General features: G+C 43.2%; 1 protein-coding gene and 1 pseudogene across 2 annotated transcripts in view; both read left to right on the top strand.

Moving 5' to 3' along the window:
• Positions 1 to 2,812: 2,812 nt before the first annotated feature.
• On the top strand, positions 2,813 to 2,943 carry LOC138832729 (small nucleolar RNA U3; annotated as a pseudogene).
• A 5,368-nt stretch (positions 2,944 to 8,311) lies between these two features.
• Gsk3b (glycogen synthase kinase 3 beta) overlaps positions 8,312 to 16,654 on the top strand; it is a 144,184-nt gene continuing 135,841 nt past the window's right edge. For both annotated transcript variants that reach the window (XM_070030136.1, XM_070030138.1), the window contains exon 1: positions 8,312 to 9,119. In XM_070030136.1, the coding sequence (XP_069886237.1) occupies positions 9,032 to 9,119 (88 nt within the window). In that variant the 5' untranslated portion in view covers positions 8,312 to 9,031. The remainder of the gene's footprint in view (positions 9,120 to 16,654) is intronic.

The raw sequence follows: 16,654 nt of genomic DNA on the forward strand, positions 1-16,654 counted from the left end.
GTTGCCTACAGATGAGAAAATTTCTGCTGCTCCTTCAAAGCTTTAAAAAGTCTCCTGATTTTTGAGCTAGATGCTAGTGGCTCATGATTGTAATACTAGCTACTTGGGAAGCTGACATCAGGAGGATCGAAGAATGAAGTCAGGCTGGGCAGAAAAGTTCATGAGACTCCCATCTTAAAGGAAGAAGCTGGACCTAGAGGTGTGCACTGGTCACCCCAGCTATGGTGGGAAGAAAAAAAAATTATTAAAATTTAGGTGCCTGGGGGGAGGGTGGGTGGGAGATAGGAAGGGATGGGAAGAGGAAACAAAGGAGGCCATAATGCTTGATAAGAAATGTACTAATTATCTTGCTCATGTAATTGTAACCCCTCTGTACGGTATTTTCACACACACACACACACACACACACACACACACACACACAATTAGGTGCCTTTTCACACACACACACACACACACACACACACACACACAATTAGGTACCTGCCCAGGCTGAATGATGGTGTTGATGCTCATGAGATCTGATGACTGCAGTTTAAAGCCAGCCCTGGCAGGAAAGTCCATGAATCTTATCTCCAATTAACCACCAAAAAGCCAGACGTGGATCCATGGTTCAAATGGTTGAGCATTAGCCTTGCACAAAAAAAGAATCTCAGCGACAGTATCCAGGCCCTGAGTTCAAGTCCCAATATAGGCACACATGCACATGTGCATGAGCATACATGGGGGTGGAGAGAGAGAGGGGAGGGACCTAATTTCAAAAATAACCAGCTCATAAAGGGCTGGAGGCATATTTCAGCAGAATACTTGCTTAGCAAGTATGAGGTGCTGAGTTCAACCCCAGTACTGAAAAAAAAGTGCTCTGGTTTTCCAGTTCTTTCTTGTGCACAGCCCTGAAAATACCTCCTGAATCTTTCTAAAAATGCCTAACTGCTGATATTGACCTATAATGTTAAATTAAATTCCTATCCTACGGGATAGATAGCAAAGATATTGACAAAAGGTAAAAAATTAAGATATTGGAAACCATGAAGGGAATCCAATAAGCTACCAAAGCTAGTATTTCCAGACACTTATATGTGCATATACAAACAGGTACATATGCAATTTTACACAAATAGATGTAATAGCATTACTTCTTGAAGGAATGTAGAATAATCTAAGGCTGGACTCAAATTGACTTGGTATAAATCCCATCTCAACTATTTCATTTATCGTGTATCCTTGAGTAATGTATGTATCTTAAAACTCATCCTCCACCTCCAATCATTTCATAAAAAGGCTAATGATGGGGGCTGGGAAGGTGGCTCAGTGGTAGAGCGCTTGCCTTGCATGCCTGAGGCCCTGGGTTCGATTACTCAGCACCACATAAGAAAAAAGCCGGAAGTGGTGCTGTGGCTCAAATGGTAGAGTGCTAGCCTTGAGCTGAAGAGCTGAGGGACAGCGCCCAGGCCCAGAGTTCAGGCCCCACGACCGGACCAAAAAAAAAAAAAAAAAAAAAGGCTAATGATGGCCGGGCACTGGTGGCTCACGCCTGTAATCCTAGCTACTCAGGAGGCTGAGATGTGAGGATCACGGTTCAAGGCCAGCCCAGCAGGAAAGTCTGTGAAACTCTTATCTCCAATAAACCACCAGAAAACCAGAAGTGGCACTGTAGTTCAAGTGGTAGAGCGCTCGCCTTGAGCTGAAAAGCGAAGGACAGCGCTCAGGCCCAGAGTTCAAGCCACCCAAAACCGACAAAAAAAAAAAAGAAAAAGAAAAAGAAAAAGAAAAAGAAAAAAGGTTAATGATGATTGTCTGACACCAGTGGCTCACACCCAGCAATCCTAGCTACTCAAGAAGGCTGACATCTGAGGATCACCTTCAAAGCCAGCCTGGGCAGAAAAGTCCTCATGAGGGAGTAGGAAGGTGGCTCAGTGGTAGAGCGCTTACCTTGCATGCATGAGGCCCTGGGTTCAATTCCTCAGCACCACATAAGCAGAGAAAGCTGGAAGTGGTGCTGTAGCTACAAGTGGAGCTTGTAGCTCAAGCGGTAGAGCACTAGCCTTGAGCTGAACAGCTGAGGGACAGTGCCCAGGTCCAGAGTTCCATGACTGGCAAAAAAAAAAAAAAAAAAAAAAAAAAGTCCTCGTGATATCCTATCTCCAATTAACCATTCAAAAATGGGAGGTGGCTTTGTGGCTCAAAGCAGGAGAGCACTAGCTTTGAGCAAAATTGCTTAGCGACACTGCTCTAGGCCTGAGATCAAGCTCCAGAACCAGAAAAGAAAAAGAGGCTAATGGTAGTTATCTCTTGAGGTTTTAGGGAGGGCCAGATAGGTATCAATAAATGTAATTTTTTTCTTTCCTCTATTCTTTTTTTTTTTTTGGGTCCGGTCATGGGGCCTGAACTCTGGGCCTAGGTGCTGTCTCTCAGCTCTTCAGCTCAAGGCTAGTTCTCTACCACTTGAGCCACATCACCACTTCCAGCTTTTTTCTTTTTTGCTTATGTGGTGCTGAGGAATCGAACCCAGCCTCATGCATGCAAGGCAAGCACTCTATCACTGAACCACCTTCCCAGCCCCATCTTTTTGACCTTGATATTGGGAAGTTTTCTTTGGCCTTACTGCAAAACAGTTCTTCCAGTCTACAAGTACCTAGAGCACACTTATTAAAATTTGAAGAACAACATCCAATAACTGTTAGGCTTTTTAATGCATATTGCTAAATAAATGAAGCTTCAGGAAGAGTTTGCTCATCAGTTTGTTGGGCTCATCTAAATAAATTGTCTTTCATATTTTATGTGCTTCTTTGTTATAAAACCTGCCTATCTTAAGACTATACCTTCAGGGATCATTTCTATAGTTTGTTACTAAAGAAATCTCACTGATAGTGTAGAGTACCGGATGAATGGATCAAGAAAATGTGGTATATATACACAATGGAATTCTATGCCTCCATCAGAAAGAATGACATTGTCCCATTTGTTAGGAAATGGAAAGGCTTGGAAAAAATTATATTAATTGAAGTTAGCTAGGCCCAAAGAAACATAGGTCCCATGGTTTCCCTTATTTGCAATATCTAGTATATGTCTGAGTCAAGCAGAAAAGGTCAGATAAGGTGATGTTAGGGAAATGAACCCTAAGATATGTATTCAAATGTTTTTTTTCTTTCATGCGATTGTTTCTAACACATTTATAAGATGATTTCTTTGTTGCTTTGTATGTTCCTCCCCTATGGTATAACCTCTGCTTTAACTGTATTTGAGGTTGGTATAATTTGTGGAGGGGAAGGAGAAAAACAAATCGTTTAATTAGGGATCCAGGTGGATCCATTGCAACAATGAGATGTACAAGTTATTATGTCGAAAAAGAACTTTACAACTTTGGTGGGGGGCAGAGGAGGATTGGGTGGGGGTGCAGGGGGGGAGGATGGGAAGGGATGGGAAGGGGAAACAAAGGAGGAGGCTACAATGCTTGATAAGAAATGTACTCATTATCTTGCCCATGTAATTGTAACCCCTCTGTGGAGTATTTTCACAATTAAAAAAAAACAAAACCTATCTTTTCTTCTAGCTTCAATTAAAAATGAAGCTAAAGTGACTTTGGAGCATTCCATTTAATCACTTTGGGTAGAGTGTCCCCATATGTGCAAATAGAAAAATAGCTTCCCTTCCTATCTTACTATATTGTGAGAATTAAACAATGTAATGCATATCAAGGTACTTCATAAACTGCAAAGCAATATTCAAGTACTTGGTATTACTACAGAATATAGGAAGCCATTTCACATGCATTAACTCATACTTATCTAGAATTTTTTTTTTTTTTTTTTTTTTTTTGCCAATCCTGGGACTGAACTCAGGGCCTGGGCACTGTCCTTGAGCTTCTTTTGCTCTACCACTTGAGCCACAGCGCCAATTCCGGCTTTTTCTGCATATGTGACACTTAGGAATTGAACCTAGGGCTTCATGCATGTTTGGCAAGCACTCTACCACTAAGCCACATTCCCAGCCCTAGACTTTTATTTTTTACTCACTTATTCTGTACTACCCAGCTTTCCTCCCCCCCCCCCCCCCGCCCTTAATTCCTTGGTTTACTATTACTTCTGGTTTTACAAGGGACCATGCCCTTGAGGAAACCATATTGTTATGATTCTGGGTACTCAAAGTGCAAGACATAAGGCTTATGCCTTGTATACTTTTGCCATAGGATCAAGAAAGAAGGATGGGACTGTGAGAGAAGCATAGAGTAGGATCTGAAACCTGGTTGTAGATCTTGGGATGTTGGTGAACTTTCTGGGTCTCAGTTTTCTCATCTGAAAATTGAAGGTGGTTATAGGATTATTGTAAATTTAAATAAGATAGTATATATGAAGTACAAGAAAACAGTGCCTGAAACATGGTAAAAATACCCATTAGAATTACAAATGATATGTGGTGAGAAGCAGATGATGTAAAAGCTTTAAAAATTTTTAGAAAAATCACTAAAAGTTAGTTTCAGCAGTTATACACACACACACACACACACACACACACATATGTATATGTATGTATTTTTTTTCTGGTCCTGGGGCATGGGTGCTGCCCCTAAGCTTCTTTGTTCAAGGCTAATGTTCCACCACTTGAGCCACAGTCATTTCCAGCTTTTCCTGAGTAGTTTATTGGCGATGAGTCCCATGGGGATTTGTCTGCTTGGGCTGACTTTGAACTGTGATCCTCAGATCTCAGCCTTCTGAGTTGCTATGATTACAGACACGAGCCATCAGCACCCAGCAGTAGTTGTATATTTTTATTATTTTTGCCAGTCCTGGGGCTTGAACTCAGGGCCTGGCAACTGTCCCTAAGCTTCTTTTTGCTCAAGCCTAGCACTCTACCACTTGAGCCACAGTGCTACTTCTAACGTTTTCTGTTTTGAGGAATTGAACTCAGGGCTTCACTGATGCTAGACAAGCACTCTACCACTAAGCCACATTTCCAGCCCCTACTTGTATATATTTAAAATGTTTTCATCCTCAAGTTGTATTTGTAGACCAAAGCATATTATTTCCTATAAGGCCCCTCTCACCCCATAAGATTCCTTCTTTTACCACCTTCATCCACTTTGTGTGTGTGTGTGTGTGTGTGTGTGTGTGTGTGTGCGCGCGCGCACGCACACACACTGGGCTTGAACTCAGAGCCTCTAGCTCTTATTCAACTTTTTCACTGCTAGTCCTCTACCATTTGAGCCATGTGTCTGTTTCCAGCTTTTTGCTGGAGATAAGAGTCTCTGGGGCTTGTTTGCCTGCTTGACTTTGAAGCTTAATCATCAGATCTCAGTAATCTGAGTAGCTAGTATTATAGATCTGAGCCACTAGTGGCTAGTAATTTTTTTTCTTTTAAACAGCACCAGTTAAAAATATTTGAAGGCAGCAAAAGAAAAGCTGCTAACATAACCTTAAGGTAGGGTATTTTTGTACTTACTACATACAAGAATAGCCATGTTTCCAGTGTGTATAACCTAAATATTTGTCATTCACTTTCTTGCTGCTATAATTGGGAGTAGGGATGAGAAACAGAGAGAAGGCAGGCAGGATCGAAAGATTTGCTTCACAGCATTTTAGAACAGTGGCAAAGGTCTTTCATCCATAATAGCATGGTGAGGCACCACAAGGATGACAGAGTTGCCAAGCAGTGAGTTTGCTTTTAGCATTCTTTACCCCCTTCCTCCCTCGCATCCAGAAACCTCTTGGTTCTCTTTTAATGGTAAAGAACAAGAGCCTCTATTGCTTTCAGGCTATAAAATCTGCAATTAGGTTTGAGATAACAAATTGATTGCTTTTGGCCACATCTACTCTGGGATATTTTTACTTTGGCCTTGGAAATATTGGTTGCCTACGTAAAACAAAAAAAGTCTAGCAAGCTCATGTTTAACTCCAACTTTAGAGCATCTCTGGGGAAGAAAAACAGAATATGTCACTGGCTGAACCCACGTTTCTAGAGGTTGCTCTCATAATAGCATGGATACTCCAATTTCCATATTCCTGACATATTCCTCATTGTCTTATACCAAGGTGGCCTCAATATTCTGGCTTCTGCGCCTGAAAACCCTATTTAGACCTCCTTTCCTGTCTCTCATCAAAGCTTACTTTGTCCGGTCCTATCAGTCTTTCAAAGCAGTAGCTAGGTAATCTGATCAAGTGCAAGGACTTTTACACGTGCTTTCTGAAGATAGCATCTGAACAAAAAGGGATGACTCTGCAGGTGGAAATAACAAGCACCTCTGGATTACAATCAGGATGGCCAGTCCGTCCCATCCCATATGAACTGTTTTCAGGTGGGCCAAAGGAATCGGTTCCCTGGTAGAACAAAGGACACTGGCCTGCATGTGTGAAACAGACTGTAGTTACTTGTATAGACCAAGACTATCCCGGTTCGAAAAGATCCGAAGCTACTGCGGGGTGCAGTTCTGGCTCTTCCTTTCCCGGGAGGCTTTAGGATATCCAGTCTGACGGCATTTCCCCTCACCTGCGCTGGGGCCCGCGCCGCGCCGGGCAGTCGCGCCCAAGGAGCGCGCGCATCCAGCATGAGCTCATCTCTCAGGGGCGTTTCCACAAGGCCGGGCCAGGCCGCGCGCGCTGGGCGCGGTGGGCCTCCTTCCATCAGTGGTCTCCCCCCTCCCGCAGATGCGAGGGGCGCGGCACCCTCCCCCCCCCCCCCCCCGCACCGCCCCAGGCACGGCTCTTCGGAAGCTTTGTTCAGACTCTGGGTGCTAGCTCGTGCCGACCTCGGCTTTTTGGTCAGTCCGATTCTTTGGGGGGGAAGACATCCCACTCCCCCGCCCCTCCTAACGCCCCCATCCTCTCTCAGCACGCGCGATCCCGCGCAGAGGGAGCCTAGAGAACGCAGCACGAGCCGCGCCCCGAGGAGAGCCTCCGATGGGTGGGAACGGCCCCTCGCCCTCGATCCGCTCCAGCGCTCCGGGCGCTGCCAGCCGACCACAGGAGTTTCGGACCGGCTGCGCACAAAGCCCGCGCCCCTATCTGCGGTTTTCACACGGATAGTGAGCAGCCGTAGGCTAGCTCGTCCGTCAGACGACAGTCGGCCACGACCCCGGCGCGATTCTCTCCGCTCTAAGGACCACCGGAGGCCAATCGTACCGCGGCTAGGTCTTGCGATTGCACGGCATTGCGCACCCATTGGCCGCTGCCCCGGGACTCGGCAGCCCGCCTCTCTCCCACCCCCTCCCAACTCCAGCTCCAAAGCTGCAAGCCAATGATACGGCACTTTGTAGACGCCCTCCCTTCGCCGCCGCTACGGCCCACCTCGGCTAGGGAGGGCAGATTCTGATTGGCCAGACGTTCTCGGAAGCCCTCTTCCCTTAACCAATCATCGAGAAAGGTGCACTCCCAGCGGAGTTTTCCGGCCAATGAGGGATCGGCCGCAGTGCCCCGCCGTGAAGTTTCTCCTGCGACTCTGCGTTTTGCTATCTTAAAAATTCTTCCTTTTTTTTTTTTTTTAACCCCCCTCAGTGCTGGAAACTTTGATTGGCCACTGTTGTTATCATCGAATTTTCTCCTCCAGCCAGCCGTAGAACAAGGCGAGCCCACCTTCTTTCCCTTCGGCTACTTTCGGCCTTTTACGCTCTCCGGGCGTAGCTTCCCAGCGACACTTTCTAATTGGTCCCTCGGCCCCATCGGCTTTTTCCGGCAAGAGCCGCAAACAAACGACGCCGTTGATTGGCTCGGCCTTTGGGTTTCGGCTTTCCAGCCACAGCGGGCGGGCGCGGGCTCGGCGGGCGATTCCCAGACGCAGGTTACGCGGGCGGCGGGGCGCAGGGCGGTGTAAGGCTGGGTGGGGGAGGAAGGAGGCGGAGGACGAGTAGGGAGGGGAGGAGGGGGAGGGGAGGGGAGGGGGAAGCGCTCGGCGGCTGCGCAGACGGCGCTCCTCACACAGAGCCGCCCCCGACCCGGGCGAATGCGGGCTTGCGCTGCTGCTGCCGCCGCCTCCGCCGCCACTACCGCCGCGGCCCGGGCCGACTGACAAAGGAAGGAAGGAAGCGAGGAGGAGCTGACCCCGCAGCCGCTGACAAGGCTCCGGGCTGGGGGCACAGCGCGGACACTTCCCGATCCGCACGGAGCAGAGGCGAGGGGCGGAGGGCGGCCGCGCCGCCGGTGCCGCGGCCGGGGGAGGGGGCCTCAGCGAGACGGAAGCGGCTGTCGGGTTCCCATGTCCCCAGCGTACGGGGAGCAATCGTGGAGCCGCTGCCTGGGGTCTGAAGGGAGCTGTCTTCGCCACCACCGCCGCCGCCATGGCCGCTGGATCCAGCCGCCGCCTGCAGCTGCTCCTGGCGCAATGAGGAGCGGAGTCGCCGCCGCCGCCGCCACCGCCACCACCGCCCGCCCCTGACGGACTAGCGACTCCGCCGCCCTCCGGCTCGCCGGGCCCTCGCCGTCAGCCGCCGGATCCCGCCGCTGCTCGAGCCGCAGCGCTGCCCGTCGCATCTCGGAGCCGCCTCCTCCCGCCCGCCCGCCCGCCTCCTTCCCATCCCCCTTCTCTCCAAGCGTGAGACTCGTGATCCTTCCGCCGCTCTCCTTCATTGACTCGGGGAAAAAAAAAATCCCCGAGGAAAATAGAATATTCAAAGTACTTAATTTCATTCAACTGTTTGCTCTTTCCTTTCACGGGATATATATATGTAATATATATATATATATATACATCTATTTTTAAAGGACCCTTCCCCTTTACCCTTTTACTCCCCTCTCAGCAAAGGGAGGTGAAAGAATTGTGTCCCCTCCTCCTCCCTCTCCCCCCCCCCGTCCCAAATCATCTATATGTTAAATATCCGTACCGATCTGTCTCGAAGGAGAAATACAACCCTCTGCTTTTTTCGAAAAGAACAATATAGCTATTACAAAAGCCAAGAGGACGAAGTCTTTTTTGTTTGCCTTTTTCTTTTTTCTTCTGGTGGGAGAAACTTAATGCTGCATTTATCATTAACCTAACGCTCCCACATAAAACAAAAGGAAGAAAAAGGAGGAAGGAAGGAAAAAGGTGATTGGGAAGAGCAATCATGTCAGGGCGGCCCAGAACCACCTCCTTTGCGGAGAGCTGCAAGCCAGTGCAGCAGCCTTCAGCTTTTGGCAGCATGAAAGTTAGCAGTGAGTATCGATTTTAATTTTCCACCCCCTTTCCACCTCACCCTTAAAATAGGAAAATCTCGGGATACCAGGATCTTAAAACTGTTAGATCTCTTACTGCAACAATCCAAGGTAATGGAACAGGGCAAAACCTGTCTTCAGTCAAGGATGAGGCCGCTCCCTCTTTTCTCCTCCCATCCCCGACCCTTTCCCCCCCCCTCCCCCAGGTCTCCTTAACCTTGAATTGAGAGACTAGGATTTTTATTTGGATGATTCCATTGGAAACTTATTTCTCGTCGTATACTTGGCTTGCTGTTGGTAGTTAGCTTTATTAAGTGCTCCAGTGTTTGCGCGTTAAAATGGCAATGGAAAGGGTTTCTAAAAGCCCATGGTTTGATATCAAGAGGACAGACTTGATTCATAACCGTGATGTGCATTTGCAGAGTGTATGTGTGTCTTTTGGACTGAGGGGAAGGTATTTTGCTTAGTTCACATCCCAAGGGTTTTAGGTTTGTATTCTTCATACAGACGTAAAAGCCTCTCTATTCTTGTTGAGACATTAATAGAGACATCCGAGCCTCCTAACATTTATTTCTCTTTTGCCAGTGTGACTATACAAAGTATTTCTTTTTAATCTGGGGATGAACTTCCCCGGAGTTGGCATTCATGTTGGATCAACCGTAGATCCCTCCCTTTACTAGGGACGGGTGGGGGCCATAAATACCCGGCAGCAGTTTCTTCTCTTGTGCATTGTCTTCAGTTGGTTAAGTGCCTTAATATGTTATCTCTCAACCTTCCTGTTTTGACATTACCAGTCTGCCACTATGTAATTTGTTCAAAAGGTAACTTGGAAGCAGGTCCGAGTTTTGACTGGTTTGTATTGTCATAGGCCCCAAAGTTAAATGTCACTGATTGTCATTTAAGTTTTGAGGTGCCATTGCATTCTGTAGTACAGGGGATTCCTTTTTAAGGACTATTTAAAATGCTACTGCATTAATTTCTGTTACATTTACCTCAGACTGGTTTTAGTTGCGAGATTATGGATTTAGTCTTTTCCATCCTAGCTTTAGCAAAGGGCTGTGGTGCTAGACATAAAATGATAATTTGGGTTGTTATTGGACTTTGTTCAGTTGTGTTCAGGGTTGTGGTCTTCACTAGCTAGCCACTGTACTCTTGCCCTGGATTTGTGCTGAAAAGTGTGTGTTATTAGAAGTTTTTAGTATTCTAAGTATCCAGTGTTCCAGTGTATCTATTTGTGGAGCTGTTTATGTGGTATTTGATGACAGCTTATTTAAACATACTTCCAGAATTTGACAACAAATATCCATGCTGTTTCCATATTTTCTAAAGGCATGATGAGGGCAAAACTAAACTACTTTGTTGCCTTAGAAGAACTGAGAGAACTGGAGAACTAAGGCTTTAGAGTCCAGATGTGTATACTATTATGCGAAATAGATTGTATCTTTAACAACATAAAGTGATTACTTTTAGTTACTTGCACTCAAACTTTCAATTTTTGTTGGCTTTTGAGATTTAACTGAAACAAGGTAGTCCAAGATAATAATTGAATGGGAGAGATATTTGAAAGTTAACTCAAGGTAGAGGAAGGAAGCTGATTTTGCATCTTTCAGAGAAAGATCATGCTTTCTAAGCATTTTATGGGGGCATTTGAGAGGAATTTAAAAAAATTCTGGGGTAGTTTTCAGCTGTAATGAAGCAAATATTATAGTACATTCTTAAGATCCTCTTGAACTGGAGTGTTTGTATGTTTTTATATTTTGGTCAGATAGCGTCAAACCACTCAATCAGTTTTAGATTATTCATTTATTAGGTTTATCTCAGAGTGGGTAATGCACGATTACAGTGCTAAGTTTTGGGACTTTCTGTTTCTAGGATTTTCTTTGGAAATGATTATAATTCTTAATAGGGATGTTGATGGAAAAGAGAGTTTCAAGTTTCTATGTTAAAAGTGCTGAATTTTATATTATCATAAAATCCAGTTTAATATTTAAAAAGTTGGTGTTTAATGTTGATGCTCAACTTTTGACAACTTCAGGTTGTAGATAAAGCATTTGTTAGGAGTTCTAAGGAACTCCTTTCAAAACTAGAAATACAGAAGAAATTACAGAACTTGGCCTCCAGCCTTAGTGATAAAGACAGATTGTGTGTGTTGGGGGGGGTAGAAAAACAATAGCATGATCTCTGCAAGATTTATTAAATGCAAATTAAATCTATTCAGGAGGGACAATGAGAGATGGCAAAAAAGAAGGGTTTGAGAAGGAAAGCTTCAGCAGAGGTGTGTTTTAAATCAGGCAGCTGTCACTTCTAGGTGATGGAGAAGTAACAAGGAACTTAGATGGGAAGAATGTATAGAAGCAAAAAGTGGTGAGTTTTGTGAGAGAGACAGCAATGAGTTGGTAAATCTGAATTAAATGGCTTGGAAGGAAAATAAGAGATGGAATTTAAGAAATATGACTAACTTAGCTGATAGAGAATAAAGGAACGTCTGGTTCATATTCAAGAGCAATCTGATTAGTGGGGATTGTTGAACCAGATATTTGTGGATGATTTGGGTAGATATTTGAAGATGAGTTGTGAATGTGACTGGAGATATAACAGTTAGAGAGATATAGTAAGAATATCTTGTGAATCCTGAGGGAAAAAAAACAAAATGTGAAAATGGGATGATATGTGAACAGATTTGAGGGCAGTGTGAGTGAAGAACTGGCAGGACTTTTTGGATTGGACTGAAGAGGAATATTTGTGAAGGAGTCAGGAGTTAAAAATAAATTCTGAGGTTACTGGTCTGGAAGACTTGACTGCTGAATTATATTGTAAATTGTAATGGGAAAATTGAGAAAATGCTGAGATGGAGAGGGTAGATGAGCTCACTTTAAAAAATTTTTATATACAATAGGTTCTCTTTCAAATTCAGCGGACAGCAGTTGATTACTGGAAAGAATATTTAACATTCTAGTCTTTTAATTACAGTTTGTAATTTTTCTGTGCCTAAAAATGTTAGGTTCATATTTGTGAGCAGTAAACTAGAATGTTTTTTAAATGTTTTTTAAATGTTTTTAAATGTTTTTTAAAAATTCAAAAGAGAAAATAATTTTTAGCATAGATTTTTTTAAAATGCCTGCTCTTAAAAACTAGTTGTAATAGTTCTAAGAAATATATTTGAAAACAGTGAAAATACTGTGACTTAAACATTTAAGGTAACTTCGTATAGCTTTAACTTTATCTTGGTACATGCTTAAAACTTACATTTAAGGGCTGGGAATGTAACTTGCCTGATATGCATGAAGCCCTGAGTTTGATTCCTCAGTACCATATAAACAGAAAAAGCTGGAAATAGCGCTGTGGCTCAAGTAGGAGAGTGCTAGCCTTGAGCACCGAGAGGTTCGGGGATGGAGCCCAGGCCCTGCATTCAAGCCCAAGGACCAGAAAAAACAAAATAAAACTTTTATTTAAAAAGTGATTAGGGCTGCCAATGTGGCTTAGTAATAAGAGTGCTTGCCTAGCATGCATGAAGCCCTGGGTTCAATTCCTCAGCACCACATAAACAGAAAAAGCTGGAAGTGGTTATATGGCTCAAGTGGTAGAACCTCAGTTTTGTTTATATTTTATTTAATTTATTTTTTGTCAGTCATGGGGCTTGAACTCTGGGCCTAGCCACTGTCCCTGGGCTCTTCAGCTCAAGGCAAGCACTGTACCACTTGAGCTACAGCGCCACTTCTTGTAGATTGCTAGCCTTGAGCAAAAAGAAGCAGGGACAGTGCCCAGGCCCAGAGTTCTGGCAAATAAATAAATAAGTAATTCTTGGGGGAAAGTTATATTAAAATAACACTTGTAAGAGTTCTTCAGGGCTGGGAAGTTGGCTCAGTGGTAGAGCACTTGCCTTGCATGCCTGAGGCCCTGGGTTCGATTCCTCAGCACCACATAAGCAAAAAGAAAAAAGCCAGAAGTGGTGCTGTAGCTCAAGTGTAGAGCACTAGCCTTGAGCTGAAGAGCTGAGGGACAGCGCCCAGGCCCAGAGTTCAGGCCCCACGACCGGACCCCCCCCAAAAAAAAAAAAAAGAAAAAGAAAAAGAAAAGAGTTCTTCACTTAGTGATTGCTCTAGCAGAAATTAATAGTTGATTTTATTAACAAGTTTTTTTTTGGGGGGGTCTCAAGTTTCAATGAGCTATTTTGTTTATGGCTAGCACTCTGCCACTTAAGCAAACATCCCCTTCTAGGCTTTTTAGTAGTTAATTGGAGATGGAAGTCTTAAGGACTTTTACTGCTGAGGCTAGCTTTGAATCATAATCCTCAGATCTCAGCTTCCTGAGTAGCTAGGATTGTAGGGCATGAGCCACTTGCACCCAGCATGGGGAATTTTTTTGTTCACACCCAAGATTATCTGTTATTAAATATATAATAAGTACCTATAAAAGTCCTTCTTCAGACTTGTATGATATTTTATTCAAAATAGGTAAAGTAAGGGACTGCTAATGGAAATTTTTGTTAAAATATTGGTAATATAAGCTTTTGGTATAATATTAGGAAGAATTTATCTAATTTCCAATATTTAATGCTTAAATATGGGGACTGAGAAGAGGTAAGTCAGTTACAGTAATTTATTTTCTCATTTTATAAAAACTTTAGGTTAAGGTAGTTGAATAATATTCTGCAGTATTTAGTTGTGTGATGATTAAAGAGTATTTTCCAGGGAAGTTGTATAATCTGAAAATAATGTTATTAGAATCTAGCTGATTTCTTAGTTTTCTTGTGTTAATGATCGTTCATGTGTGAGACTGAAAATCGGAACTTTCGTTTTGCTTCTTTTCCAATTAGACTTAACCGTAGTTGTTAAAATACTTAAGATATTCATGTAAGAATTGTTGCTGTCATTGCTGTACCCTTAGAAGGCTAATTGTCAAGTGACAGCCACAGGCACTAGTATAGTTTCAAAGGAATGTAAAGATTCACAAATTTATTTGTGGTTGATAAGGAATTGTATTTAGAAAATAATAGGCCATCCTTTTTTTCACTGAAGCTCACATTCATTGCTTGAAGTTTTGACCAGTGTGGTTTAAAAAAAAAACCTACATAAATCAGATGAAATTTCAAAAACAAGAAATTTAAATTCCCACGCATTCATTAGGAAGCTCAGTTGATGTAGAGAATATCTCAGTCCCACGTTATTGTCAGTTCTTTTTTTGTACTTACATTGTGTGATCTGCTGAGTGTTTCCCTGTCCTTAATTTTGTGAAAATATGCTTCCCCCAAAGCAAATGGTACCTAAAAAGCAAGCTTAAAGCCAGTATTATTAAGTGATAAAGTAAAAATGTTAGACTTACTGAAAGGTGGCATATCTTTAGTGGAAGTTGGGTTATGGGAAAAATGATCAAGTATACGCAGTACAGTACTGAAATATGTTCATCCTGAATATTTACAGTTTTTTCTCATTGATGATCTTCTTGGGATCATACACCTGCTGATACTAAGGGTACACCCTGTGCTATCTTCCATATTGGACTTGAATTGCAAGCATGAGATACTGTTTTGGATAGACAACAAGCTTGGAAAAAGCTAGAATTCTAAGTGCTTGCAGCTGATTTTGAGGGGGGGAGGGGTCCAGTCGTGGGGCCTGAACTCTAGGCCTGGGCGCTGTCCCTCAGCTCTTCAGCTCAAGGCTAGCACTCTATCTCTTGAGCCACAGTGCTACTTCCGGCTTTTTTTTTTCTGCTTATGTGGTGCTGAGGAATCGAACCCAGGGCCTCATGCATGCAAGGCAAGCACTCTACCACTGAGCCACCTTCCCAGCCCAGCTCTATTTTTTAAAAAAAATTATTATTTTTTGTCGGTTGTGGGGGTTGAACTCTGGGACTCTTCAGCTCAAGCCACAGCCACTTCTGGCTTTTTTCTGCTTATGAGGTGCTGAGGAATCAAACCCAGGGCCTCATGCATGCAAGGCAAGCACTCTACCACTTAGCCACCTTCCCAGCCCTAGGAAGCTCTATTTTTATGTGAGCTCTGTGCATAGTGAAGGCTGAGAAATAGGCATATGCTGACCTTGTTGCCACAGTTCTGTAGTTATTTTAAGTAGTATGTGGGATTGAGAGCAAGGATGAAGATGGTAGAATGAGAAACTGGTACTTCTTTTCATGCTCTACCCTGCAATGGATAATGGAGGGTCAGAGCCAATGGTTGTAATAGTAGTGTATGCTGGTTTTAATAGGATCAGCCTGATTCCCCAGATACTGGTCTAGAAAGATAATCATCACTTAGCATTATTTTCTAGTTTCGTTTTTGATTTTGGAGGGGTTAGAGGAGAAGAAAGGGAAAATTTTTAAGATAATTATTTAAATTGGTTTGTGCTTTGGATTGAATAGTGAAATTTGATGCCCAGAAAGGTAGTCAACAGCTAGGCAAAAATATAAGGAACTGTGGTACAAAGAGGTAACATTTTCCTCTTCTCTTTTCTTACCTTTTCTTCTCCCTCCCTTCTTCCTCCTTCCCCCTCCCCCCTCTCTCTTTTTCTTTCTTTCCTTTTTTTTTTTTGTTCTGGTCCTGGGCTTGAACTCAAGGTCTACATCTTGTCCTTTAGCCTTTTCCCCTCAAGGTTAGTATTCTATCATTTAAGCCACAGCTCCACTTTTGTCTTTTTGTTGGTTAGTTGGAGGTAACAGTTTCATAGGTTTTCTTGCCTAGGCTGGCTTTGAACTATGATTCTCAAATCTCAAACTCCTGAATAGTTAAGATTATAATCGTGGACCATTGGTGCCCATTTTCTTTATTTTTTTTTCATTATCATGAATTGTATCATTGTACAAATTTTGTTTTAGAAAGGTAAAAATAAACAGTTTTAGTAGAAGTGGCTGTAAATTATTGTGTTATTAACATGTTATATACCTGAATAATTTCCAAATACTCTGCCAGATTCCACATGCAATATCAGTGCTATAAAGCAGCTAATATTATTATCTCTACTTTATAGATGATGTAGATGAGATTCCAAGATAGGAAAAAGTGTTGACCATTACTTGGCTGGGAAGTGGCTTTGCCAGGTATACTCAGGCTTCTGAATCTACAGCACTTGTTCTTTTTTTTGTTTTGTTTTGTTTTTGGGTCCAGTCATGGAGCTGGAACTCTGGGCCTGGGCGCTGTCCCTCAGCTCTTCAGCTCAAGGCTAGCGCTCTACCACTTGAGCCACAGCGCCACTTCTGGCTTTTTTCTTTTTGCTTATGTGGTGCTGAGGAATCAAACCCAGGGCCTCATGAATGCAAGGCAAGCGTTCTACCACTAAGCCACCTTCCCAGCCCAAGAGCACTTGTTCTTAAGATGTGTTGTAAAGTATAAATTCCAGAGATAAGTTGTAAGTATCTTTTGCTTTTAGGGTAATCTTTCTGTACTAATTTAGTGATAACTGTGGTAAGATTTTCATTATTAGTACTGCTTTGAAATTCTAGTTTTGTCTGTTAGCAAATATATTACTTATCCATTTATATTTGTGTAAACAATTCTTAGTTGTTCAAAAGTTTCAAGGCAAACTCCTTAAGACAAACATTAA

Source organism: Dipodomys merriami, unplaced genomic scaffold, assembly GCF_024711535.1.
Source record: "Dipodomys merriami isolate MVZ:Mamm:240054 unplaced genomic scaffold, mDipMer1.0.p SCAF_2, whole genome shotgun sequence".
Classification (NCBI taxonomy): domain Eukaryota; kingdom Metazoa; phylum Chordata; class Mammalia; order Rodentia; family Heteromyidae; genus Dipodomys; species Dipodomys merriami.